Source organism: Camelina sativa, chromosome 2 (genome assembly GCF_030686135.1).
Source record: "Camelina sativa cultivar CO46 ecotype springtype chromosome 2, ASM3068613v1".
NCBI classification, from domain to species: domain Eukaryota; kingdom Viridiplantae; phylum Streptophyta; class Magnoliopsida; order Brassicales; family Brassicaceae; genus Camelina; species Camelina sativa.
Genome location: NC_141881.1, coordinates 16,972,443 through 16,997,647, shown reverse-complemented (window position 1 = coordinate 16,997,647; position 25,205 = coordinate 16,972,443). Strand labels below are relative to the sequence as shown.

The 25,205-nt window shown below is 34.9% G+C and overlaps 4 protein-coding genes and 2 long non-coding RNA genes across 12 annotated transcripts; 3 read left to right on the top strand and 3 right to left on the bottom strand.

Annotated features, from left to right (window-relative positions):
- Nucleotides 1-330: 330 nt before the first annotated feature.
- LOC104723701 (uncharacterized) lies at nucleotides 331-2,452 on the bottom strand. Of its 4 annotated transcripts, none has more exons than XR_015580034.1 (7): nucleotides 2,176-2,452; nucleotides 1,916-2,005; nucleotides 1,786-1,839; nucleotides 1,411-1,607; nucleotides 1,176-1,299; nucleotides 860-971; nucleotides 331-626 (listed from the first exon to the last, which is right to left on the bottom strand). It is a non-coding gene; the product is annotated as an uncharacterized LOC104723701 (long non-coding RNA). The 4 variants fall into 4 exon arrangements; XR_015580031.1 differs by having other exon boundaries at nucleotides 331-771; nucleotides 864-971; XR_015580033.1 differs by having other exon boundaries at nucleotides 331-771; nucleotides 864-944.
- Nucleotides 2,453-4,378: 1,926 nt separating this feature from the next.
- LOC104723687 (COBRA-like protein 9) lies at nucleotides 4,379-7,523 on the top strand. Its single transcript, XM_087484462.1, has 2 exons — nucleotides 4,379-5,329; nucleotides 6,005-7,523. Exons 1-2 carry the CDS (start codon nucleotides 4,780-4,782, stop codon nucleotides 7,438-7,440), a joined length of 1,986 nt encoding a protein of 661 aa, XP_087340588.1. The 5' UTR covers nucleotides 4,379-4,779; the 3' UTR covers nucleotides 7,441-7,523.
- Nucleotides 7,524-8,165: 642 nt separating this feature from the next.
- LOC104722071 (uncharacterized) lies at nucleotides 8,166-10,329 on the top strand. 4 transcript variants are annotated; one of them, XR_015580013.1, is made up of 6 exons: nucleotides 8,185-8,362; nucleotides 8,652-8,971; nucleotides 9,059-9,162; nucleotides 9,381-9,464; nucleotides 9,588-9,713; nucleotides 9,936-10,329. It is a non-coding gene; the product is annotated as an uncharacterized LOC104722071 (long non-coding RNA). The 4 variants fall into 4 exon arrangements; XR_015580012.1 differs by having other exon boundaries at nucleotides 9,553-9,713; XR_015580014.1 differs by having other exon boundaries at nucleotides 9,059-9,180; nucleotides 9,553-9,713.
- A 2,779-nt stretch (nucleotides 10,330-13,108) lies between these two features.
- Nucleotides 13,109-16,123, bottom strand: APRR4 (pseudo-response regulator 4). Its single transcript, XM_019230433.2, has 6 exons — nucleotides 15,922-16,123; nucleotides 15,452-15,598; nucleotides 14,949-15,332; nucleotides 14,766-14,842; nucleotides 13,266-13,817; nucleotides 13,109-13,174 (listed from the first exon to the last, which is right to left on the bottom strand). The coding sequence occupies exons 1-6, from the start codon at nucleotides 16,115-16,117 to the stop codon at nucleotides 13,109-13,111; spliced, it is 1,422 nt and encodes a 473-aa protein (XP_019085978.2). The 5' UTR covers nucleotides 16,118-16,123.
- A 4,432-nt stretch (nucleotides 16,124-20,555) lies between these two features.
- LOC104723678 (protein DEHYDRATION-INDUCED 19 homolog 7) lies at nucleotides 20,556-22,395 on the top strand. The gene is made up of 5 exons (XM_010442069.3): nucleotides 20,556-20,877; nucleotides 20,964-21,100; nucleotides 21,636-21,713; nucleotides 21,804-22,039; nucleotides 22,127-22,395. The coding sequence occupies exons 1-5, from the start codon at nucleotides 20,799-20,801 to the stop codon at nucleotides 22,239-22,241; spliced, it is 645 nt and encodes a 214-aa protein (XP_010440371.2). The 5' UTR covers nucleotides 20,556-20,798; the 3' UTR covers nucleotides 22,242-22,395.
- Nucleotides 22,396-22,430: 35 nt separating this feature from the next.
- On the bottom strand, nucleotides 22,431-25,140 carry LOC104723668 (uncharacterized). The gene is made up of 6 exons (XM_010442057.2): nucleotides 24,321-25,140; nucleotides 23,870-24,072; nucleotides 23,515-23,773; nucleotides 23,348-23,433; nucleotides 23,158-23,252; nucleotides 22,431-23,052 (listed from the first exon to the last, which is right to left on the bottom strand). The coding sequence occupies exons 1-6, from the start codon at nucleotides 24,738-24,740 to the stop codon at nucleotides 22,829-22,831; spliced, it is 1,287 nt and encodes a 428-aa protein (XP_010440359.2). The 5' UTR covers nucleotides 24,741-25,140; the 3' UTR covers nucleotides 22,431-22,828.
- Between the last annotated feature and the right edge of the window lie 65 nt (nucleotides 25,141-25,205).

Sequence of the window (25,205 nt, the reverse complement as noted above, 5' to 3'; positions counted from 1 at the left end):
TTTGTGGCTCTAAACATTATTTTTTCGGCCGATTTCTTATACAAATGTGTCATTGGTGGAGGTGGTTAGAGCAAGGCCAACGGGGAGTTTATATTTTGAGGATCTTATACACTGTTTGAATTTTTTTATGAATTAATTGTGTATTGTTTTGAATATAAGAACCCATGATCTCTTAGTTAAAATTTTCTCTTATAATTTTGGGTCTCTTATTTTTGAAAATATTGTTTTTTGAAATTTAAAATTTTTAAGTAGAATAGAAGTAGTATAAAGGTGTAAGCATTTAAGATTTTATAAAAATAGGAAAATATTGCATTTGGAACATTCATGAGGTTTTAATCAAAAACACTAGATATATAACTTTTAGAACTATAAAGATCTTGGAACTCCAAATACAACCATTAAGGGAATATAAAATTTTTTTTTTTTTGATGTTCTTTTTATATATACGTGTATACATATGTAACAAATTTGAAAGGTAATGGAACATCATACTACAACTAAACCAATAGTAAACCATCTGGGAGTTGTTGATCATGAGAGGAGTCTTGAGATTTAAATTTACGGCAAGCATAAAGCACTGCAGAATGAAAACCACTTGGATTGTCTATGAACACGAAATGACCACCCTGCAACATTTCAAATAAACAAAAATCTCACATAAGCACCATCTTCTTCTCTATTGTTTTCTTCTCAAATTTGAAATGTTGCAGGGTGGTCATCCAATCATTCATTCTGTAGATAAAAGTTGTTGGCACTTTCCACTCTGATGCACTACACAAAAAAACAGTCATCGAATTTGAGTTGTGTAAAACCTCCAATGTAGTCACAAACTTGGTTTTATTCATCAGATTTGGTGGACAAACCTTTGTAGGAGGGGCTTCCGAGCAAAGGCTCCAAATGAGAAGATGTATTTCAAGCACAACTGTCCACTAGCCTACCATAATCTACAATGCAAAACGAACCATCAATGTCTGCAGAACACAAGCAAAAGCCACATCAACTAGTGCATTTTTCACAACACCAAAAGCCACAATCATCAATTCAAAGCTATATATGCAAATAAAATACCTCAAGATTAGCAATAACAAACCTTTGCAACATTAACACTATTTCCTAGCTAAAGTAATGAATTGAACTAGCTGGTAGCAACAGCTCCAAGATTTACTCATACTTGCCTGTAACAATTCCTCCAAACACTCTTCTCATGCTCACCAAAAAGAACTTAATCAGGCTCATGACAGATCTAATTCAGTGGTTTTCTCCAAGTTACCTTATTGACTTGTCGATATACATTTAACTCTGTGCAGACAAAAAATAGGTAAGACCACTAACCACCTGATGTATCTACGCTGATAGAAGGTTGTTGAGTCAGTAAAAGTATGCTTCTAGAAAAAAAAAAAAACAATGTACTGATCCTAGTCACTTGCTGAAGTCCCGTAGAGTTTGAGCATTTTGAACTGGACCAACAACAAAGTTGAGGCAGATAAGCAGAGCAGCCATTGTAGTCCAACAAGCTGTAGAATTGAGGACATCCGTTTTCTCTTTAGGGAGGAACAATTCGCTGTCCCGATGGTAATGAGAACCCTTTTTCCCCGGACTTCAGCCCACTGAATCAGATGAAGAAACATTAGCCTCTGTTTACTTGATGTGTCAGCTTAAGTTACCATAACAAAATAAACAAGTTTTACTAAGTAGAAAGCAAGCATCACAAGAGGCAGTGTGAATCTAAGAAACACCAAAAGGATTGAAACAAGAGAACAAAAAAAAAAGTCGTGTTAGACTTACAGGATGCCAAGATTCGTCGTTCTCAACATGTCCATGGTTTTGTGGCTAATTCTCCTGCAGAACCAAGCAAACTCGTATGAGGTTCTGCAAATGGTTTATTGAATTATAATGAATTGAAAGCTAAACTCACCAGCCATGGTAAGGTACAAGAATAGAGGAATAAAGAAGATGTCCCACCACATTGTTCAACCTCGGATCATTTGAGAAGCTACCATGTCCACTGCAATATGATCAACAACAAAAATTAATAATTTCGTTGACAATTCAAAAGGAGATTACACAGAGTTGCAAAATCAATAACCAGTAGCCAATGAACATGATAATTATAATGATAGATTAATTGTAATAACTAGTGGTGGATTAATCCGATACAATCTCGTCTAAGTTCACCTCCGCTGATTCAATGTCCTCCAATTCACATCTTCTCCGACCCGAATCTCCTCTGATTCGAGAGACAGAGAGAGGAAGAGGAAGAAAAGCAATCAATCGACCATCAAATTTTTTTATCTCTTTGCCCAACCATCTGGTGACACGTATAGTCTCTTATATGCAAATTGAGTCTACTATATAAGAGGATCTCTTATTCTTTTTCCTCTTTCTTATTTTTTCTTTTCTTTCTACTTTTCACTTAAAACCTCCCTTAGAGCATCGTTAGTGAGGGTTACTCAGGAAGTGAGTTACTTTAAAAATAATATATAATAATAAAAGAGATGAAAAAAACAAAAGAATCAATGCTTCAATTACTTGCTGAAGTATCGGTACTCTTAGCAAATAGCCACATATCATATTTCTAATGGTTGCCACTAATAAAAATATAACAATATACAGTAGAACCTCTATAAATTAATACTCGGTAAATTAATAATCTTTATATAAATTTCTCCGGTCCAAAGTTGGGACTAGTGTTGGACACTATTCGATAATATAATAAAATAATAATTTTTTTGAAACTCCTTTGTAAATATATGGTCCCATCAATAATATAAATTAATAATTATATAAAATTATCTAAATATATATATATATATATATCTACTCATTAATTTTTATTAGAGTTCATTTTTAACTCATTAATTTTTATTAGAGTTCATTTTTAATATTTTTACTATATAAAAATCTTTTAATGCTATCTTCAAAGCATGGTAATTGTTATTTTTATTGTAATTGATTTTATAAAATATTAGTTATAAAGATTAAATCATGTTTTTAATATATTTTTATCAAATTAGGAAAGTCTCTCTATAAATTAATAATTATTAATTTATCGATAAATTAAAACCTCTATAAATTAATAAAATTTCATGGTCCCGACTATATTAATTTATAGAGGTTTTACTGTATATATGATTAAAATAATATATATAAATTTTTTAAAGTAACGATGTGATCGTTACTGCAGTAATGATGGTCTTTTAAAATTCTCTAAACCCTTCCGTTGGAGAAGGTTTTATTTTCTTATTTGAAGTGTGAAAGGGTTGTCCTATATTAGGGAGTTCACGACACCAATGACACATTTATATGTCCGGTAAGCTTAACTTTTTTTTTATTCTCTTGTACTCAAGGTAAGCTCCACCTAAAATTGATGTCTGGTGAATTAAAAGAGATATCTAAACGATATGTCGGAAATCTCGTACGTTTCTCATCATTCTCTTTCTAAATATATACCCAAAATCGGAGGAAAACTCCTCTGGTTGCTTCCCAGAGAGTTCCATCATCATAATCAAACCATAACATTTTATATCGTAAATTTTACTCAACCAGTCGAATTGTTCCTTCATGACTTGAGCTCGAAGAGTATTCCGGTTTGGAGGACGTCCCATATGTTTCCCTGAACATGTTCGTATATATGACAGAAAAACGATATACAAGACACGGGCAAAGAAGTGTGTCTATTGCCACAAATTACTAAGAACCTAACTTTGTTTGATCCCTAATGGTCAAATTGTTCACCATACACTCACTGAACATCCAAAATAATTGACGTTCACTCTCATTGTTGTAACAGTTGCCATTGTTGGAAAGTGGGTATATTATATGAGGCTATCAGCTTCCACTCTGAAGTCTCGGGTAAGCAACTAAGTAATATGAAATATATATATATATATATATATATTGAAAAAAAATTAAGTAAATATGAACAATCTATGAATAATACCCATAATAAGTGATAAGTCCAGTTAAGTCTAGCCGAACTGAAAGCAGTTTTCACGTTATCTTTTTTTTCTTTTTTTTTTGGTTAAATTTTTCACGTTATCTTCAACACACATCTGAAGTCCTACCAACCATTATAATTCGACCATCATTTTCACATAGTATACAGGTCAACTGCACCAAAGTTCTAACTATACGTTCCATCCCAATCCTATAAAAACAGGGTTCGGTCAATGTACTATTTTTCTTTTTGGTTTAAAAAGAGATGTATGTCAAAATTTAATATATTTACTTTGGCATTTTAATTAATTTGGATTTTTAGTAGAAAAACGTTAATATATCTTTGATGAATCTTGAAAACAAACTAAAAGAAAAATAGAACCAATTCAGGCTTACCTTGTAGCTGTGTATATATTGGCCTTACATCAGATCTGTAAAATTTAAGTCCAAAAAATCAAAGCCGGACGCCCACATAGAAGTGCAAATATATACAGCTATTGCGAGTATTGAGCTGGACGATCCCTGATATCTTTTAGGAATATGTTGGCATATTGTTGGAATGATCGTGTCATGCCGATGTTGTGAGCGAAAAAAATAAATAATTTGCGTCCACGACTCTTATTATATTCTCTACTTCATAATCAACCTACCAACGTGCGTGGCACGAGTTCTAAACTCAAAACCTCTCGACGTGCATCCTAGTATCCTACAACGTTTTATCAAAACCTCCTATGATTATAGCACTCACGTTTACACTATTTGTTTCAAATGAACCAAATAAAACAAAAACAGAAACCATTTGGGTTCTTGTTTAGTTTCTAATTTTCTTTAGAGAAAGGCACAATGGGACTACTCCTTCCGATTTTATTCGGAGCGTTACTTTTATTAACCATTACTCCACCGTCTCTGTCTCAGCTTCCTCCAGAAATAATGGCTCCGGCACCTGCGCCAATTTCGCCATCAGATCTTTGCAACGGGATCTTTCTCTCTTACGAATTCATACTCGGTCGCAAGATCCCTCCAAACGACACAAGCGACCAGCCTTATCGGTTCGAGTCACTTCTCACGGTTCTAAACAACGGCCGTGAAGAGCTCAAAGAATGGAGAGTGTTCGTTGGATTCCAACACAATGAAATACTTATCTCCGCCAGCGATGCGCTGATCGTCAATGGAACTGAACTTCCTGCTTTGGTAGGAAACGGCACCATCTTCGGTGGCTATCCTGTCTCCGACCTCAAAACAGCCATTCAAACGGCCGGAGACTTAAAACAGATGACGGCAGAGATCGAGCTTGTCGGGACTCAATTCATGGTGGCTCCTCCGGCGATTCCTTTGCCGACCAACATATCGCTTGTTAATGATGGTTGGCTCTGTCCTGAGCCTACTCTTCAAAGTAACTACTCCTATCATTTCCCTTTTTATCTTTATGTTTTATTAATGATCAAAATTGTTAGAAATATTGATTTAGGAGTTTTTTTTTTCTTTAACCTCATTTAGGAGATTTTCTTGTTTTATACATTCTAACTGATTTTTATATATATATATATATATATATATATATATATATATATATTACTTTAACGAGTATTTTCAAATTGTTCCTAATATAAGTAGAGTAAGTTTTTGAAAAAAAAATTAAAATCAATAATATATCATTTTGTTTGAATTTACAAATCAACAAATCCCACTACCATTAGACCACTATATAGGTGCATTTTAGTTTATTTATTTTTAATATATTTATAAATTTTCTTACCAATAAAATCCTTTTATACAAATTATTTTGGCATAATAAGCCGCACTATTAATACTTCAAAAGAAAAAATTAAACTTTTTAAACTTATTTTTAAGGGATTTGAAAATCAAAATAAATCAAAAGATCGTAAAGTCATCAAAGACTACTGATTTATAAAATGGGTAGTTTTCACAATGCAATCAAATTTTCGAATGATAATTAATGAAATACAGTTTGAAGTTCAAATAGCATTTTTCTTACTCTTTTTTTTTTTTTTTTTTTTTTTAGTCAAACAACATTTTTCTTACTCAAACAATTAATTATGTTCATTAGGCAAAAGAGAGCTAACGACGTGCTGCACGAGAGACGCGAGCATTAAAGTCAACACAACAATCACCACCAAATTCTTCCCACGACAGCCAGGAGACTTGACCATAATGTACGACGTGATCCGAGCCTACGACCAAAACTACCTGACCGAAGTAACCATGGAAAACCACAACCCACTAGGCCGGCTCGACCATTGGGAGCTTAGTTTCGACTGGATGCGGGACGAGTTCATACAGAAAATGCAAGGCGCATACCCCACGGTCGTGGACGCCACAAAATGCATCTTCGGTCCTCAGTCCCTAATCTACACTGGTCTCGATTTCGCTGACGTTCTCACCTGTGAGAGACGACCGGTCATCATAGACTTGCCTCCGACCAAAAAAGACGACCCTATTTTAGGCAAGATCCCTTTTTGCTGCAGAAACGGTACGATCTTGCCACCTACCATGGACCCTTCCAAATCAGTATCCGTCTTCACGATGCAAGTTTCCAAAATGCCTCCCGATTTCAACCGATCCGCGCTTTTCCCACCGCAGAACTGGAGGATCAAAGGGACGTTAAACCCGGATTACGCGTGCGGGCCACCCGTTCGGGTAAGCCCGACTTTTTATCCGGATCCGAGCGGTATGCCCACCAATAAATCATCTTTCGCTAGTTGGCAGATCGTATGCAACATCACGCAAGCCAAAACCGAGATACCAAAATGTTGCGTCTCCTACTCTGCTTTCTTCAACGACTCGATCATCCCTTGTAACACTTGCGCTTGTGGTTGTGTTTCCGAAACTCGACGCACCTGCAACGCCGAATCTCCGTCTCTTCTCATCCCTCCAGACGCTCTTCTCTTACCTTTCGAAAACAGAACAGATCTAACCCTTGCTTGGAACGCACTCAAGCACAAAACCGTCCCTAACCCGATGCCGTGTGGGGACAATTGCGGCGTATCGATTAACTGGCACATGGCCTCGGATTATAGAGGTGGTTGGACAGTGAGGATCACGATTTTTAACTGGGGAGAAATCGATTTCCCCAACTGGTTCCTCGCGGTTCAGATGAAAAAACCGGCGCTTCTAGGGTTTGAGAAAGCCTACTCTTTCAACGCGAGTCGCTTAAGCGTGGACGGAGGTGTCAACAACACCATTTTCATGGAAGGTCTGCCGGGTCTGGATTATCTTGTGGCCGAAGCTGATGAAAAAGATCCAAAGAAGAAGAATATTAGGATTCCGGGTAAACAGCAATCGGTTATACAGTTCAGCAAGAAACTCACCCCGGGGATTAATGTGGCGGAACGTGATGGGTTTCCGGCGAAAGTGATATTTAACGGCGAGGAATGTTTGCTTCCTGATGTGCTTCCCATGGCTAGTGGTGGCAGACGAAATGGGTTTATCACGGTTTTGTCTTTTATAACGTTTTATGTCGCGGTGTTTATGATTCGGTTATAAGCTTTTTTTTCTAGGATTTATTTACTCTGTTTTGTTGATTGATTAATTTGTTTTGTAAAATAAAATTGATCTTAATTACTCTATACGCCTGCAGTTTTTTGTAAAACACTATTCTAGATTTTTGTTTTGTCTTTTTATACCACAAAAATTTGAACGCATGGAGTTGTACATGTACTTACTACGCATAGTTTGGATAAACTAAGAAATTATATTGGCTATGTCACTATGTGAATATTCATTCTCTCGGGGTTTGCATAAACTAATAAATTTTGTGAAATTATATTGTACATGTACTATGCGTAGTTTGCATAAAATAGGTCAACGTTACTTATTGGTACGTAAGGGCTATGTCCAACCGAGAACTGGCTGGAGATTCTCAAAAAAAAAAGAAATAATAATACTTTAATCATACAATAAGCAACGTTGCTTCAATAAAAATTGAACCAATGAAAATTGTCTATAGCCTATAAACAGTAGAGAAACGTTGCTTCCGTAAGCAATTTCAGAAACGTTTCTTTCGTTAGTGGGCAAGCTTTTGAAATTTTTAATTAAAATTTGGCCCTACAAAAACATGAGCAACCTAAGACCATCTTTACTGGAAATACTCTTTGAGTTACTCTCAGTATTGGGCCCCAATTTCCTAATAAAAAACCCATTTTTCAGTCCAAGAAATAGAGTATCGTTACTTTGGGAAGCAATTAAACAACCCCTTAAGTAACGCGACGTGGCATGTTTTGGTTCGTTGTTGGAGAAAATTTTTTTTTTTTGCCAATTTTGTTTTCGTCTTCGCATCCTCTCTCTCTTTCTTCTGATTCTCTCTGTTTTTTCTCTGGAATCCTTTGATTTTTCCGGCTTAAACTTGATATTTTGGGAGCTTCCATTGGTTCGATTATCCGATTCAGCACTGGTGTTTCGTTTCTGGGTAATTTGTTCCTTTCTCTTTTCCCCTAAATTTGAGTTTCTGGTTCACTTTTTAGTTTGAGCTTGAATTGTGTGTTTGTGTGGTGTATTGATACTTTTTATACTTGATTTGAATCAATGTATCTGATACTTTGGCTCTCGGTAAGCTTTTGGGACCATATCCTCCTAATTTTAAATGATAGAAAGGTTGAACGGTTACCTGTTACAATCAGCTTTTGATTTTTTTGGTATGTAGATGGTGGAATAGTATTGTTAGAGGCTAATTAGAGGGTAAACTATCTCTTCCTCAGGGTTTGAAAGAGCTTAGAGAATCAACAATCCAAGCGACGACATTCACAGGGAATCTCGACGCTCCAGTTGATGAAACTCTGTTTGATATCGAGAAAAAGATTGATGATTTATTGCCGATTGAAGTCAAAGAACAGAGAGTGAACAACTTGTTTCAAGCAATAATGGTTGGAGGATGTGTTGCAGCTATGTCTCTCCTTAAAATGATCCCTACATTAGTCCTTTGGGGCTACTTCGCATTCATGGCAATTGAAAGCTTACCCGGAAACCAATTCTGGGAAAGAATCTTGCTTCTCTTCATAGCCCCAAGCCGTCGATTCAAGTAAAATCTCAATCCTTTTTATAGCCTTTTACTGTTCCATTCAAAACGATTGCAATGTATGGTTTGCTGAAGATGTTTCTTTTCTAGTTGCAAGACCTCTTTCATATTACAATAACACTAATTGAGGTGGCTCTGCTGTTGGAGTTCAAATCGGTGGCTCTGATGCTGCTGCTCCAGCTGTTGAGGCTGAGGTAATCCTCGATTATCTTGTAAGATTGGAAGCTTGAAATCCAAAAAGAGAAGTCTCTTTTATATCTAGAGATGGAGCTGTGTGTGAAACTACTCAGTAGTTGATGTTTACTTGTGTTCTGTTTTGAATTGTTAGCTGAAGGATCGCCAGCTAGATTTTATGTTTCATTACCATCTTTGTAGCATTTCTAACTTGTAACTCATGTTTGTCTTTGTACAGGAGATCCGGCTGGGAGAAGTGGATGTAATTAGATCTTTATTTGAGAGAACCATTAGCTTGAGCTTGCCTCCTAAGAAGATGAAGGTGCGAAACAGCCTGTTCCCTAAGTCTGTTTCATAAAGTGTTCTTGATTACTATGAATTCTAAACTATTTTGTGTTGTGTGTTCTCAGAGCTAGTTTTGATTCTTGATTCCTGCATCTTTCAGAGCTAGTAAGCAGAACAGCTATGGCTGTCACGAGCTTTGCTCCTCCATGGGTCATCTTAAGACACGCTTTCCGGTCAGTAGCAGCTTCTTGTGAACCAATGATCCAGATATAGTTTCAACTTTAAGGTACAAGTCTTGAATGGTAATGTTCTCTTCTTGAGTTTTGTTCTTGTCTACATCTGAGTGTGTTTTTCAATTTATATGTGTTGTGGAGCTTCAGTTAGAACGGTTTAGGCTTAGGTAGAACCATGCTTTTGATGTTGATACACGATGCTTCTATCTACCTGCATCTGTGATTGATCTTCCTGCGTTTTTTTTGCTGTGTTACTGAGATATCTTCTTCACTAGAAATGGTCTCAACGTTACCAACTATCTATGAATTTCTGCATCTGCTGGCTATGGATTATGACATTGTTGTCATGTTGTTGCTGAGCATTGGAGGATTGCAAGTGATAACTCCTCCTATAACTGTTTGTGTTAGTTCGCATGTCATTGTGATTCCTGTACAGACCCTGCAATCATCTCTGCAGTCACTTGTTCATGTCAAGCTTTCTCATGTTATTGGGTTTCACAGAATGACAAGCCAACTCTATTGCTTATAGTTACTCGGATCATATTGTGGTGATACTATCTTTTAATGGCAATACCATGAAGTTACGAACTGTTGGTTTGATCTTTGTATCTTTTAAAAGACTGAGCAACCTTCTTTGGGTTCTCTAGTAAAAGGAGAATTTTACAAAAATACTCTTAGAGTTGCTTTACTTAAATTAATATTAATTATATAATTAATTAATATAAGAGTAACTTAAGAGAGGTACTCCACTAATGATGCTCTAATAAGTACTTCCACTGGACTTGATCTAATAATTTTTTTAGCGATAAAATATGTCGACATATATATTAATAATCTATGCACGGAAGTCTTTTGGGGTAAAAAAAGATATCCTCGAAACTTTTGGTCCGAAAAACTTACTATAGATGTTTAGTACGTAGCAATACGTAGAATCACTGTTTTAGAAATTGCTAGGCGCTAGTCGAGTGGTTGGGATGGGCCTAGCGCCTAGCAAGAAAATCGGAGATTAAACGGGATTAATCGGAAACTAGTTTTAGGATTATTTTATTAAATTAATAATAAAATAAAAATATATTGTAATATATAATATATATGTATAATTCTATTTATGTTAAAAAAAAATATCAAATAAATTAGAAAACTATAGTATTGTCTTTCAAATTATGGTAAACACATAAAAACGTAATTTAAAATTATTAGGTATTGACTTATTGTAAAACAACATAATTTCTTAATTTAAATGTCTAAATAACAAAAATATATATGTTTGATTTATATTTGGTTCCAAAAATAATCAGTATGAACAAAATTAAGCAGAAAATAATCGGATTAGATGGATTATAATCAAATTAGACAGACATAATCGGATAATCGATGGTAGGCGGGGATTAGTCATTAATCGAAACCAGAAAGGATGGATCTAGCGATTTTGCAGGGCATAATTGGTGTTAGGCGGAAATTTTTAAAACTGGATATACAATAAATAATTTTTAAAAATATAGTAGTATCTTTCTACTTTCTCCCTCTACTCCAGGGATTCTTATAACGGGATCAAGATAGAATTAAGTGAATTTTTTTATTAAAAAAAAGCAGAAGTTTTAGGTGGTATATACTATGTAGATAATTATAATTGTTTACTTATTCAATCTTATTCTCAAGCACCACGATATTTGTTAGCGTGATCCTATAAAAATAAATTAAAAAATCTAGAAATGATCTTTAAAGAATCTTGATAAAATTTAAATTCGTCGAGCCCCCCCCCCCCCCCCCCCCCCCCAAATCTCTGCTTTCGAAGACTTATTTATATAAACCCCCAATGGCCTCTCCCATCTTTAAAACCCTATTCACCTATTTTACTAAGTTCGTTTTGTTTTTTGTTTTCCTCTTTTTCTTTGAACGAAAGATACCGTCGTCGGACTCGAATGAATTTGCGGGATTTTCAGTCTCCATGTAAATTTCGCAATGATGAAAAAAAGATGCGTCCAATAAAAATCGATACGTGACCTTGACCAAAGTGATAATGATAATCAACGTGTTATTTATTTAGCTTATATTTGGTTTTTGAACTAAGAAACGGTTTATAGTGTTTTTTCTTCTTTAAGTTAACAATGTTTAAGGTTTTCCTGGATCTCAATTCCACAGTCCTTGTACTCTTTTTTTTTTTTTTTTCTCAGCTTAGTTTGTTAAATCATTTTTTTTCGAGTTTTATTTTAAAGTTGACGAAGTAAAAACATTTTCAGCAACTATGTGATATTTTTCTTATTTTAATAGTGGATTGGTCCGACCATTAAACCCGCTCCGATTATTGATCTTATGATGGGTCATTCCCGATCTGTTGGGCTCGCGGGTGAGTGGTGACCTGAAAAATCATATTCATTCTCTCGGGGTTTGTTCATGGGATATATTATTTTATTTTTTTAGTATAATAAAAAATCTATTACAAAAATTATAAAGTTTTCTAATATTCTTTTGTTTTTATTCATTAAACAAACAGTTATATATATATATATGTAATACAATATATACATGCTTTTTTTTTATACATGTATAAAATTGTATCTTGTGACTTTTTTTTTGTTAACTTGTCGTGGGCTGATACACGAGGTCCTCATCTTAACGGACTAAAAAGAGGACTCGTGTGTTGGTATTGATCATGTTTTGGCCCGTGGGTGGTTGTCCATATTATCATTTCTATGAAATATTTTTTTAAAACTTTTTCCAATCGATATTTTTTTAATTGTTTCTATGCGAGTTTATTGTAGCGATCATGTAGATGAGCAAGCATTTCAATAAGAATTTTTGGCAAATCTCATCTCAATGATGGGGTTTTCTATACTAAATATTGAATCCGGAAAGGTACCATATGCTTTCGAAATATTATCATAACATATTTACGCTTCCGGATCACGTTTTTTGTATGGCATAATACTGGTCTTTGTTTTACATTACGTTCTATGAAACATATTATTACGTTATAGACAAACTGATTTTGACTAACTATATATGGTCACATATTTATATATATATATATATATATATATATATATCTGAAGTTATGATTATATTTTTTCTTGATGTGAACTAGGACGACCAACATGCATTATTAGTTGTTGGAGAAATACTAATTTATTGAAGAATTGAAACACTTACAATCAGTTTTTTTTGCAACTTCTTATTGTGAATGAAAAGAAAACAAACGTCTACTTCTTGACTTGACTTGCACCAAAAATCCATGCTAACACATATATGTTGAAAAGGAGAGAAGGGAATCCTAGGATATGCCACCTAAAATATATAGTAAATAGTACTAAACCCTAGAATTTTAGAAGTTCAAAGATACAAAAGAAATTGTAATATCATCTCTACATCTTCATGCTTGGCCCCGATCATGACCCATCTTGATTTCTTCTTGCAAATCCCAATCTTGCATTAGCCATACCGAATAAGATTAGGCTGACTTGTTATAGTTTATGGGCCGAGTAACATCACGTTTGTAGCTGAATCCTCCACTTTCCTGCTATACACGAAAGAACACATGCTGAAAATAAGAAATGACCATAATGTGTTTTCAATAAACATAAGAAATATAATTTAAGCCTCATCACCTGATCTAAACTATATGTGTAAGGAGGAGAAATTAAATGAGGCAAATTTAACATGGATGATGATGTCCCAGCTTCATGATTGTTCCTCCTTTCCAAATAAGTATACTCCAACTGGCAAGGGTACAACTCTACTTCATCCGGGTTGGGCGTCAACATTAAGGCTGCAGCTGGCTGCTCTTCCTCTTGAAAGTTGTTATACCCAAAAGTTTCTTCGACGGTGAAGTCCGAGGTCTGATGGTGATGATGATGGTGATGGTGATATTGATGATTCATCACTAGGTCTTTACCAGAAACCGCAGCAAAGGCCTCATCATAATGATGTTCGAGATGTGTCATAAGATTGTTAGGGTTCGTGGTGTGTTGCGGCACATAAGAAGGTTGAGGAATATTGTTGACATGATGTGTTGGCAATTGGAAAATTTTTTCTCTGAAGTATTGTGATGCAGCTGCTCCAACATACATTATTCCTTCTTGCGGAGTTATCAAAGATAGGTTTGTTGTTTCCTCACTCTTAATCTTTTCATTCTCCTTTTTCATACCCATCCGAAATTTCTAAACACCCAATTAAGAAAATAGTTGAATGGAATTATCCATTGTTATAATGATCCAAAAAAAAAAAAGAAAAACTAAAAGCAAATACAAAGTTAAAACCGCTAAGTATACAATATGTAAGAGATCATGAACTATAGCAAACCAACTTAACTTAAAAAGAAACAGAAAATATCTATAAATGAGAGATTCGATGTGATTATTTAATAGAAGAAATATAAAAACTAATTTTATCCATATAACTTATAACAAAAATACTGGTGTGTACAGAAAATACTAAAAATGATGTATAAGCATTTTATTGGGTGAACGCCTCTCTATTATTTCTCCTACCATCTCTAATAGTACAGATAAAAAAGATGGTTAATGAGTAAGCAGCTCATATAATATTCGTAACACATTCTGGTCGGTAACATTTTAATCATCCTAAAAAAAAAAAAAAAATCAGTGGACCACAAAAAAAAAAAATGGAACTGCTTAGCAAAAAAGAAAAAATGGATATAGTGACGAGAAACATCATTTTTGGAAAACTCGTTTTAGTTTTGTTCCCTAAAAACTACTACTATGAGAATGAATTTTAAATGTATTGGTTTATATAACATATGCATTATAAATGTTCAAAAGATCTTATAAAACTATTGTAAAACTTTAAGTTATTTAATAAGTACCATTATTATAAGTTTATAACTGATTCATAAAATCCTATATAAAAAAAGATAACTACTCTATAAAAGTTTGATAGTTTTAAAATTTGAGAGTAAAATAGTGGTATTTTTTTTGTAAACATGTATTTGTGGTAGTTATGAAAACCTCCTCCTTAATTCTAAGACTTAGGTAATCAAAGGAAAATATATTAAAGCATACCGTTGGTAGAAACTAATGGACTGATTTTATGTATTGGTTGTTGAACAATATAATGATGTGTAGTATACATACAATAAGAAACGTTACCTGGAGATGGCTGGCTACGTTTTCTCGACTGATGTTTTCAACATTCATGATCTCTAAAATTTTCTTGGGAACAGCTTCTGCATGAAAATCCAATTATCACATAATTATACACTTATACATATCTATTGAGAGAGATAATGAATCCGAAAATGGTAACTATGAACAATAGTGTTTGTGACTCACTATGGTGTCCCAGAAAATTCACGGCGTCTAGAAACTTTTTGTGAAGCTCACCGTCCCACACGACCCGTCTTTTCTTGGAGCTAGAAGCACAAACACGATCATGATCATTATGATCCTCCTCGTTGACTTCTGCATTAGGGGAACTACTTCGTTGTCTCTTGTTAGGGTTTCTTATGGTGGAATCTCCCACCGAGGATGACTTCTCACCTGCTGCTTTCTCTTCTGCCTCTACGGTCACAAGACTCCTCCTTCCTAGCATCTTCTTTACCACGTGTTTAAATATTATCCGCAAATCATCGGGTCTTATCGGTTTTATGAGATAGTCAATAGCACCGGTACTCATCCACTTGACCACCGATTGTATCGAGTCGTCTTTAGATATCACTGCGGGTTAAAAAAGGAGGCTTTTGTTGTTGCATTCTGAAACTACTCTTAGTCCAATGTAAATCACATGATAATTAAATACTTTGATTAAAAAAAATCATATATGATTAGGTTCTTACTGATTATTGCAAGATCCATTTCTGATCCGATTTCCGAGATACACCGGATCCTATCACCATTTGAATTATTAGCTTGTATCATAGCAATGTCGAACTTATTGTTGCGGAGTAGAGATATAGCAACACCTTCTTCATTGCATGTAGTCACTGCAAAAATAATAAGAAATGATGATGGTCAGAAAAATCTTGTCCTCTATATAAATCTAGTTATAGATCATAAAATATGAACGACGGCTCTGAAACTTTGTTTGATTCATCATGTTCAGAAAATCTGAAATGGAGGATGACTCTCAAAGCAGGTGTCAAACATAGGTCAAAATTTAGAGCAATTTTTTCTAAAAAAAATATTTTGTTATCAACGAAAAAGGGGCACAAATGTTCTTTCATAGGACATTGAAAAATGTAAGACCAGCTTTGACTATAGACTTCATAAAAGTAGATCAACACTCGAAAATGCATAAAATGATCACCTTGGTATTGAAACTCTTGGAGATGCCTCTCCAATATGAGAAGATACGCAGGATCTTCATCGAATACTAACACTCGCAAACCCTCGGGGAAGTTGCTTGGAAACATGTCGGAGATATTGTTTGGATGATCTCTAGATGGACGGCCACCACCATCGTCACTAGCTGGAACTCCACCGTGGTCCAAAGTCTCAGCCATATTGGACGATCGGTGGCTGCATATAATACTGCGTGTTTTGAGCCTACGTTCTCCCTTTTAACCAAAAATTATTCTGATATTATCACATAATAATTATTAATCATTTTTAAATGAGTAAAGATAGGAAGTGGACCCCAAACTAATTTATCTTAGTAACAGAATTTTAGATTTTGGTTTAGCTTCGAAAAATGGATTAAGGAAATTACGTGTAAATTTTTTTACGCGTGTTCTATTTTTTACTTTCTCTTATATCTCTCTGCTTCTCTTTTAATTTTTTTTTTTTTTCTCAAGAAATCACAGCAGCATTGATACGTTTTGGAGTGAGAGAGTTTAGAGGAGATTATATATCATCAGTGAAGATTTTGGTATGTTTCTATGTTCTTATAGTATGTAAAGTCTTGAGTTTTGATCGTTGCTTAAAGAGTCTCATTGTCTTGGCCTCTTGGGTAGAAATCCTTTGTGCTCCATTTTGTTTATCTGGCTCAGAATCAAAGTTTAGTTTTTGGGTGTGAGTTCAAAGTTACAAAAGGCTAAACTATATACCCTTGTTCTTTTGCTTATTACTTTGGTCAAACATATTTCATAGCGCATGTGTCCAGAGGAAGATAAAAGTGATCATGGCCTCGCTAGGCATTGGTTTCTTAGCAGAATTTGGACGCATGCATATATACGGCTAGAGATGGATAAGCTTTTCGCCGAACCGAATTATTTATCTAATACTTTTTTGAATTGGGAAGCAAGTTTCTTTGTTCAGTCGTACATACCAAGCATTTAAGAGTCTGAGTTTGGAATTTAGAAGAGTAATGAGCTCCCATATATCAAATGTTTCTTCTCTCGATAGTCTTGAACAGTTGTTTTCAATCTTTAAAGAAGTGTATACTTGCTATGATCCGTGCAGATAGCTTTGAATCTTGGAAAATCTCTGTGTACATTTCAGTCAACGATTAGAGAGCTACAATTTTTTTTTTTTTTCCTTACTTTAAGACTTTTGAGAGAAAAAATGAGGCTGGTTTCTATATTGACTAACTATTTTTGATTGCTTAAATGTCTGTTTTTAAGGATGTTAATTCAAGATATTTCAAAAGTTCTCTGAAGACTGCATTATCGGGAAGCAAATAAAAATAGATGGAAAGAGTGCTCCTTTACAGCTATACTACGCACACATATAAGACGTTTGGTGGAGAAATAATGAGTTGTCATTGAGGTTAGATCTATTATTTTAAGAAACCCTTAAGTTGTTCTAAAATTTATCCTCCTCCAATGGTAAAGGGTTTCTTAAACTTGTCATCTTCTTTAACTTGTCCTCCTGCCATCTTCTTTTACATGTCAACTTGCCATCTTCTTTTACTTGTCAACTTGCCAAAACTGATTGAAACCGAAAACATAATCACAAACCATCTGCAGCAGCCAATTTCATCGCCTTTGATCTGCAACAAACCATCATCTCACCACAAAGCTTCCAAAATAAACCTGCAAAACGAGAAAAGAAACGTAAGAAACATGAACAAAAAGAAGCAACAGACGTGTTAAGAGGAAGGAACAAAACCCTTTGAAGATGTTAACACAGAGATGCTTCATTGCTTCCCTCCGATCAATCTTTGATATAAGTTCTCATAGCCATTAAGAATCAGAACTTCAATTCTCTACTTAGAGAGGGTAGAAAAGAAAATACAAACTAGGCAAACTGATTCAGCTACTTAATAGCTACTATGTAAACAACTAACAAAACATCTAAAAATATCATTCTCATAACTAAACAAAAATAACAAGTTAAGGTCAGTATAGCTCTAATTTACAAGTTCAAATCAAACTGATTCAGCTACTTAATAGCTACTATGTCGCTACACTGACTTCAACTTCGACCAATTTTAAAAGTAAAACAAAGCAAAACCCACAGAGCAAAACACTGAAGGTTAGCTCACCAGATCGGGATATAAGCGTAGACATAAATATATTTCTTGGAATCAGCGTCCATCTCTTGCTTAGAGTTGTCGAATTTGCAAACGATCACCGTCTAGAAACTTACAACTCTGCCCGCTGTTCCTGCAAGTAAATATTACCGCTGGTCAAGAAAAGAAATATACTTTTGCACTATGTGCCTAGTTAGTAGTTAGGAGTCTTAAGACCAACATAATGCACGCTAGCTAATTAGAGCGTAAGCTTTTCAAAGGATAACGTAACCACTACAGAATCATGTGATCACATTAGCTTACATTTGGTTACATTTGTTTAGCTTGAGGTGTGATTCTTCAAGTTCGATTGTCAACAACCGTTCCTGAAATCACATAACCTTTATCAGGAAAATGCAAAGAAAAAGTATGAGGGGGAAGTGCCGAAGAGTGAATCCATAAAAAAAAAACAAAAAAATTCAATAGATGAACACAAAAATTATAGCTCGTAGACGTTTTCGTCCGCCAGAGAGACGAGAGAAGACGAAAAAGAGACGAGAGAGACCAAGAAGATCGACCAAAATTTTTTTCCCTTTTGTCTTAAAATTTTAACCAATCGGAAACAGACACCTATGCGTTTTTTAATTTTCTCTTCAAACTCCTTTTAACATACGATTCTTCACATTTTAACCCTTTAATCTTTTTAAAAATTATTTTTTAGCCTTCTTTTGTATGAAACTCTTACTTCAGAGCCAGCATTAAAGCTGCTCTCGGCATTAGCTACTATTGATTCTACCATTTTTTTTTTAACTTTGTAGGTGCAAGTATAGGACACTGATGCTATGAAAAATTATTGACAAATACGACGTCAAGTTGAATAATATATAGGTAAAAAAACAGGAGGAATAACTCTAGACATTATGCGACTAACTAATCATTATGCGATAACAACTCAACCAATCACTTTAGAACACTCATAAACACAATAACTTTAGTCCAATAAGGGGTTACCCATGTAATTTACTTAGATTCAAAAAAATTCAACTACTATCACTTTGTTTTATAATTTTGTAGTTCTTTTTTGTTCATTTTTTTAGAAAGATAAGAATACAAAAATTTTGGTTGATTTTACCGAAAAGATTGTGGAATTACAATCTAGTGATATATTAATATTAAAAATATATTTAGTCATTAAATTAGGAATAAGATAAATATTAAAAAAGTGACAATAAATTACGTTTTCTTTTTTAGATATAAGTCGATAAAATAGATTTGATTTAATTAGTTGATGTGGAGAGTGGAAGCATCAAACTACTTTTATGAATTTTTTTGAAATACTTTTATCCAATTACTCCAACCAACTATAGTTTTTTTTATATAAATTATAAGTCAGGGAATTTCAGAAAATATGTAGTAGCATCTTTTTTCCTTGTTAGCCAGAATCATTTTTCTTTACTAAAGAAAATTTGTTGGAATACCATTGCTAACAATAAAAAAAAAATAGTTGTTATGATTATTGCTAACTATATGGTTGCGGTTATCCAAGCATAGTTGTTTATATATTCGTATTAGTTTATTATTATAGGAAACATGTATATATTTATATATGAACAATACTTGGATTCACCCCTAGGGGTGAACCTTTCCATTCACCTCCTTATAAAATAAGGAAATAAATCTATATATATTATTATAAATTAAAAAAATTTAAACCGCTCTTTAATAAACCCAAACCGACATATATAAAATCTAAACCTTAACCATCTCATTTGTGAACCCAAACCGATATATAATTTTGTTCTACTTGTAAAATCTAAACCATAATCATCTCATTTGTGAACCCAAATCGACATATAATTTTGTTCTAATCGTGAAATCTAAACCCTAACATCTCATTTGTGAACACAAACCGATATATAATTTTGTTCTACTTGTAAAATCTAAACCCTAACCATCTTATTTGTACCCAAACCGATATATAATTTCATTCTAATTATAAAATCTAAACCCTAACCACCTCATTTGTAAACCCAAACCGACATATAATTTCGTTTTAGTTGTAAAATCTAAACCCTAACCACTTCATTTGTAAACCCAAACCGATATATAATTTTATTCTAATTTTAAAAATCTAAACCAAACTAATATTTAAATTTCCTTAATTAAAAGTATACAGAATTTGTTTCCTTAATTTGATTTGCTTTTTAATTTAATTTTGATTTATTTTTTAAATGAAATATTATATGAAAGATTCTGATTGGCTGAGAGAAAAGGGGGTGAATGGAGAAGTTCAACACAAAAACAAAAAAAATCATATAGAGTGGTTTAGATGTATTGTGTGTAATTGCCATTTCACTTTCATTTGTTATCCACTTTCCCTAGTAAAAGCACAACTTAGATATATAATTAGTGGCTAATTACCAAAAAAGAAAAACAAAACAAAAAAGGAAAAAAGAGGAAAAAAAAACATACACACACGCACGAGCCACAAAAGGCCACACGTGTGAAAGTGACATAATAATAATATATTAATTAATAAACGCAGTTACAAAACACAACCACTTGTTTCGGTTTGGTCAAGTCTGTAAATACAAACAAACTCCGAACCAGTAGTTCTACTTCTGGTCACAGCTCTTGTTTCCACTCTCTCTCTCTCTCTCTCTCTCTTCTCTTTACATCGTTCTAGTTCTAGGGTTTGGTTAATTTATTAGATTCAGTTTCTTCTTAATCTCTATAACATATCCTGTAAATTATCTGTTCTTGTGTTCCCAATCTTTGACAATTAAGAAGAAATGGATTCGAATTCGTGGATCAGCTGTCCTTCTGTGTTTTCATCATCGTCTTCTTCACGGCGTTACCAATCTCGTTCAGGTTTGTTAAAGATTGTAAAGTTTCATCCTTTTGTTGTGATTTAATGGTGGAAAAAAAACACTTGTTTTTATTTGGGGTTGGGGCAGATTTGTGTTTGGGAGATGTGGAAGGAGAAGACGATTCGAAAGCAGAGTTTATGTGTCCGTTTTGTGCAGATGAGTTTGATATTGTTGGGCTTTGTTGTCATATTGATGTGAATCATCCTGTCGAGGCTAAGAATGGGGTAATGTGAATTCTTTTACTTTGACTTCTTTTTAATAAATATTGAGTTCCATGGCTTCTTAGGTGTGTTTGGTTTATGTTTAGGTTAGGTTTAATTTCCAAATTTTGAAGCTTTCTTGAGATGGAAAACGTTGTTGCTTTTAACCCATTGTTTTGCTTAATCAAGTGAGCATTGTAACCCGTTGTAATTTACCATTTGACTCTCTTGAGAATGTTTCTGAATTAAACGGTTGTATAACTAGTAATTTAAGGTCTCTTACGTGCCATCTTTGATATGTGAACACTGAACAGAGTAGTTAAATGATCACATTGAGTATTACTAGTGTACCATGATACTAGTAATCAACCTAACAAAGTGTTGCACTTTTACGCATTATTTAGCTTAATCAAGTATCAAGTGTTGTATCTTGCAATGCTTCTGAATTAGATGATTATGTAATTAGTTAATTAGTTTTCCTTGTGTGTCATCTTTGATGTGATAACAGAGTGCTGAATGGTTATATTAAAACAGAGTTTGCTTGTGATTGTTGTACTAGGTATGTCCTGTCTGCTCAAAGAGGGTGGGATTGGACATCGTTGGCCATATTACAACGCAGCATGGGAACATATTTAAGATATCCTTATGAAATTTAATTAAGCTCTTTAACGGTTTTGGTAGAGTTGAAGAGTTATTTTGCGTATTCCTTGATAGTGAGAGATTTTACGTGCAACGAAGGAGAATGTTGCGTAGAGGTGGATATAGCTCTGCCTATCTTACGCTTAAAAAAGAGCTTCGTGAAGCTAACTTACAGCCTCTTGGAGGGTCTTCCACTTTCATTCCTTCGTCCAATATAGATTCTGATCCTCTGCTCTCATCCTTTATGTTCAAACCCCCTTCGGCTATACCCATCTCTGAAGTAGACTCCGTAGCAGAAGTTTCACCTAGGGGCACCCCTAAAAGGTATAGTGTCATGCTGTCCTATTAAAACATGCGCTGCTTGCTTCGGTTTGTTTTCACATAGAGCCTATTTTTGTCAATACTTGACAGCAACACAAGACAAGTATCACTTTCAAACGAAGATCAAGAGAAGGCGAAAAAGAGTGAGTTTGTGCGGGGATTGCTTTGGTCAACCATGCTTGAAGACAAGTTCTATTCCCTCTAGATATCGTATATTGTAATGGTGTATCAAGCAATCATACATTAGTCTCAATGTATGTAGCAAGGCCTTTATAGCTTAAGGGCATGCAGAGTATATGTTGTAATCAAATGTTCTTGGGGTATCTTTTATGTCTATAAAAATAAGAACTTTTTCTCTCTACTAAAGACTCAGAAATATGTCAATGCTTAAAACTTTTCAGTATAAAAACCTGGTAAGAGATTGATATATAAGCCAAAGCTGTGTTTCAGTTCAGCAATCAAATTGTATCACAAAAAGTGTTGCTTCTCAACATTACAAAAGCACTCCTCGCAGATTTCACTATATGGGCTCCTCAAATCCTTATTCAGGGAAAAGCAAAAGACTAAGTATCAGAAGATAAAGGAAGATTAGGCTAACAATTCACAAAGCATCTTCTGAAAATGTAACAGCAGAGACTCTTAAATCGCCTGAAAAACACGCAAGAGTCTGTCCACTATTTGGTGGTTCTTCAGTGTAAGAGAGACTTTATATGTGAAGTAAGAGCAGAGCAGATAATGGGTCTTTTGATCAGACCAGAGGCAAATCGATGGTCAAGAAAGTATCTTTCATTTTCACCTCATTTGTGGGCTGTTAGAGGTGAAGAATCTGTAGTCCGGATGATCAACTTGCAGACGCTTGAGCCATTTTTCTGCAGCTTGTAGCAAAGAAGTGATCTTTTGGGACTCTTGACTTCTGTTTTGGTTCCACACGGATACTTTCAGCTTATAAGATGCGAGTCCAAAAGTAGGCAACGGTAGCTTTGTCGTTCGTTCTGAATCACTGCAACCCATAGCACCTGATCCAGTACATAGACAACACTGTGTAAGAGGTCACACTAGGTTGTAACGATCAGAACATAGTAACGATCTCATGTTCACATTATGTCATAGCCTTTACTTACTTTGAGGAGGTGGTGTTGAGAGAGAATGGAACGTTAGAAAGCATGCATCGAGATTTTGTAGTGTTGGACCAACCGGTATTCTGTATATTGGATACCTAAGACACCATAAATTAAAAAATTCGTCATTTCATATCCGTCCACGCATAAGTAATGATCTCAAGACTCACAAGAGGGTTCACTTGAAACATACCATGACACAGAGACCCAACTGGAAGGAAGAAGATCACAGCTGCGGTATGTCATGAGCTCGGGAAATCTTGACGCAAGATCCGAGACCTGGTGTATATGAAAGCGTTAGTAAAAATATTGAAAGTAAACAACGAAAAGAGCTGTCTTTGTTTGAAGAGAACATTTTACTTTGTTAGCCAGAGGTTCACGGCCAAACGGAGGTTCATACTCCAAGTACTCAAATAGTAACCGTCCCTGAGTATTGCTGATCTCAGATTCTCCACTAGACAACGAGCCAGCAACAGATTGATCTCTCAGACTAACTCTATTCAGTTCGTTGACACTCAAGCCCACCTCATTCTGCAAAGTCTTAGCATGATTAGGTAACTTCTCAACCCTACTACTGCTGCTTCCTTCACTACTTCCTTCGTTATCCTCAACTGGATTTCTAATAAAAACAAGAAAATAATCAAAACCATCAAATAGAAAAATAGACGGAAGAGCTCTTTCGTACAATAAACCTTAAACATCTCAAACAACTAACCTAGGCTTCTTCGACGGGTCAACATATAACTGAATACCAGATAAGTAAGGTACATAATACTGGACGGTGGAGTCGCTCTCCTGCATATCTAGAGGAACACCAGCACCATATGCACTCCATTCTGCAAATGACTCCCAGAGATCCTCCAGAACAAAATATGTATGGCAATCTGATTCACGGGTTTTAAGTTCCCACCTGCTCCTCTAGAAAAAAGAAAACAAACACGCAGCGATAATCAATGCTCACAACACATCTTGCACTGAGTTCTAAACTAAATCACAAGATAGTCTCAAAGTCTTCCCAATTCAACTCCAAAGTATGATTACAAAGTCTCACTAACTTACTTAGATCAACAATACAAACGAGATTATAAACACAACAAACTACAATCTCCAGTTCAAGCAGAGCCGCAAATGAAGCAAAAAAGACTCAAGATTTGAAATCATCTAACCATAGGAAATAAACGGGCAGGGACAAGAGGAGTAGTATGCTCCAAGAACCGATCCAAGTTAGACCCATCACTCTGAACCCGACTAGACCGACCCGACCCAGAAGAAGAATCAGAAGAACCGGCGCAAACATCAGACCCAGAAACAAGAACCCGATTCTTGCTGCTAGTCTCCGTAACACCAAGACCTTTCCTAGACCTCGGGGGAGGCATAGCAACAACACTGGCAGCCTTCCTCCGCTCCTTATCAATCAAAACCACCTCTTCTTCTTCTTGATGAGCATCATCACGCCGTTGCTTCTCCCTAATCTGTTGCTGCAATTGCGCCTCTTGCTGCATCCTACGCATCGGAGGTGGGTTATAAAACCGATTCTCACCACGGATCGCTGTACGTGCGATTGAAACTCCTCCTGAACCCGACATTGTTACGCTAATCCCCAAATAAAAAAAAAAATCGATCGCTTCGAAACAAATTGAAACCAAAAAAACTGAAAATTTCTTTCTCCCCAGAAAAAACACAGAAGAGAAGAGAGTTAAAAGATGCTTCTTTCTTTGTACTCTGGTTGATATCAAAGTGAAAGACTTGGGGGAAAAAACTAAGTGAGTTTCTAGGGTTTTAGAACAACAAGAGATTGGGGAAGATGAAGGAACCAAATGGGAAATTTTTTTTTTTTTTAATGATATTATTTTTTTATCTATCACTCAATTAGTTTATTTATTAATTTAATTTTTGGGGTTGCACAGTAAGGAAAAATAAATATTATGGTGGCGAAAAAAAGAAGAAGATGGTTGGGAAAATGAAGAGGTGTGTGTCTCTGTGTTTGGTAAGCGAATGGTTTCGTCTCTTTCACGAAGCAACTCTTCCTTATTGGGCTGGGCTTTCTAAAT

Coding starts and splice junctions, on each gene's coding strand:
- LOC104723678 (XM_010442069.3), top strand. CDS start 20,799: ATGGATTCGAATTCGTGGATCAGCTGTCCTTCTGTGTTTTCATCATCG. Junction 21,101..21,635: donor CTGTCGAGGCTAAGAATGGG/GTAATGTGAATT, acceptor TTGTTGTACTAG/GTATGTCCTGTCTGCTCAAA. Junction 21,714..21,803: donor AGCATGGGAACATATTTAAG/ATATCCTTATGA, acceptor GAGAGATTTTAC/GTGCAACGAAGGAGAATGTT.
- APRR4 (XM_019230433.2), bottom strand. CDS start 16,117: ATGGCTGAGACTTTGGACCACGGTGGAGTTCCAGCTAGTGACGATGGT. Junction 14,843..14,948: donor GAATTTTCTGGGACACCATA/GTGAGTCACAAA, acceptor ATTTTCATGCAG/AAGCTGTTCCCAAGAAAATT. Junction 13,818..14,765: donor ACGTAGCCAGCCATCTCCAG/GTAACGTTTCTT, acceptor TTGGGTGTTTAG/AAATTTCGGATGGGTATGAA.
- LOC104723668 (XM_010442057.2), bottom strand. CDS start 24,740: ATGTCGGGTTCAGGAGGAGTTTCAATCGCACGTACAGCGATCCGTGGT. Junction 23,434..23,514: donor GTGAACCTCTGGCTAACAAA/GTAAAATGTTCT, acceptor CATATACACCAG/GTCTCGGATCTTGCGTCAAG. Junction 23,253..23,347: donor AGTTGGGTCTCTGTGTCATG/GTATGTTTCAAG, acceptor ATGGTGTCTTAG/GTATCCAATATACAGAATAC.
- LOC104723687 (XM_087484462.1), top strand. CDS start 4,780: ATGGGACTACTCCTTCCGATTTTATTCGGAGCGTTACTTTTATTAACC. Junction 5,330..6,004: donor TCCTGAGCCTACTCTTCAAA/GTAACTACTCCT, acceptor TATGTTCATTAG/GCAAAAGAGAGCTAACGACG.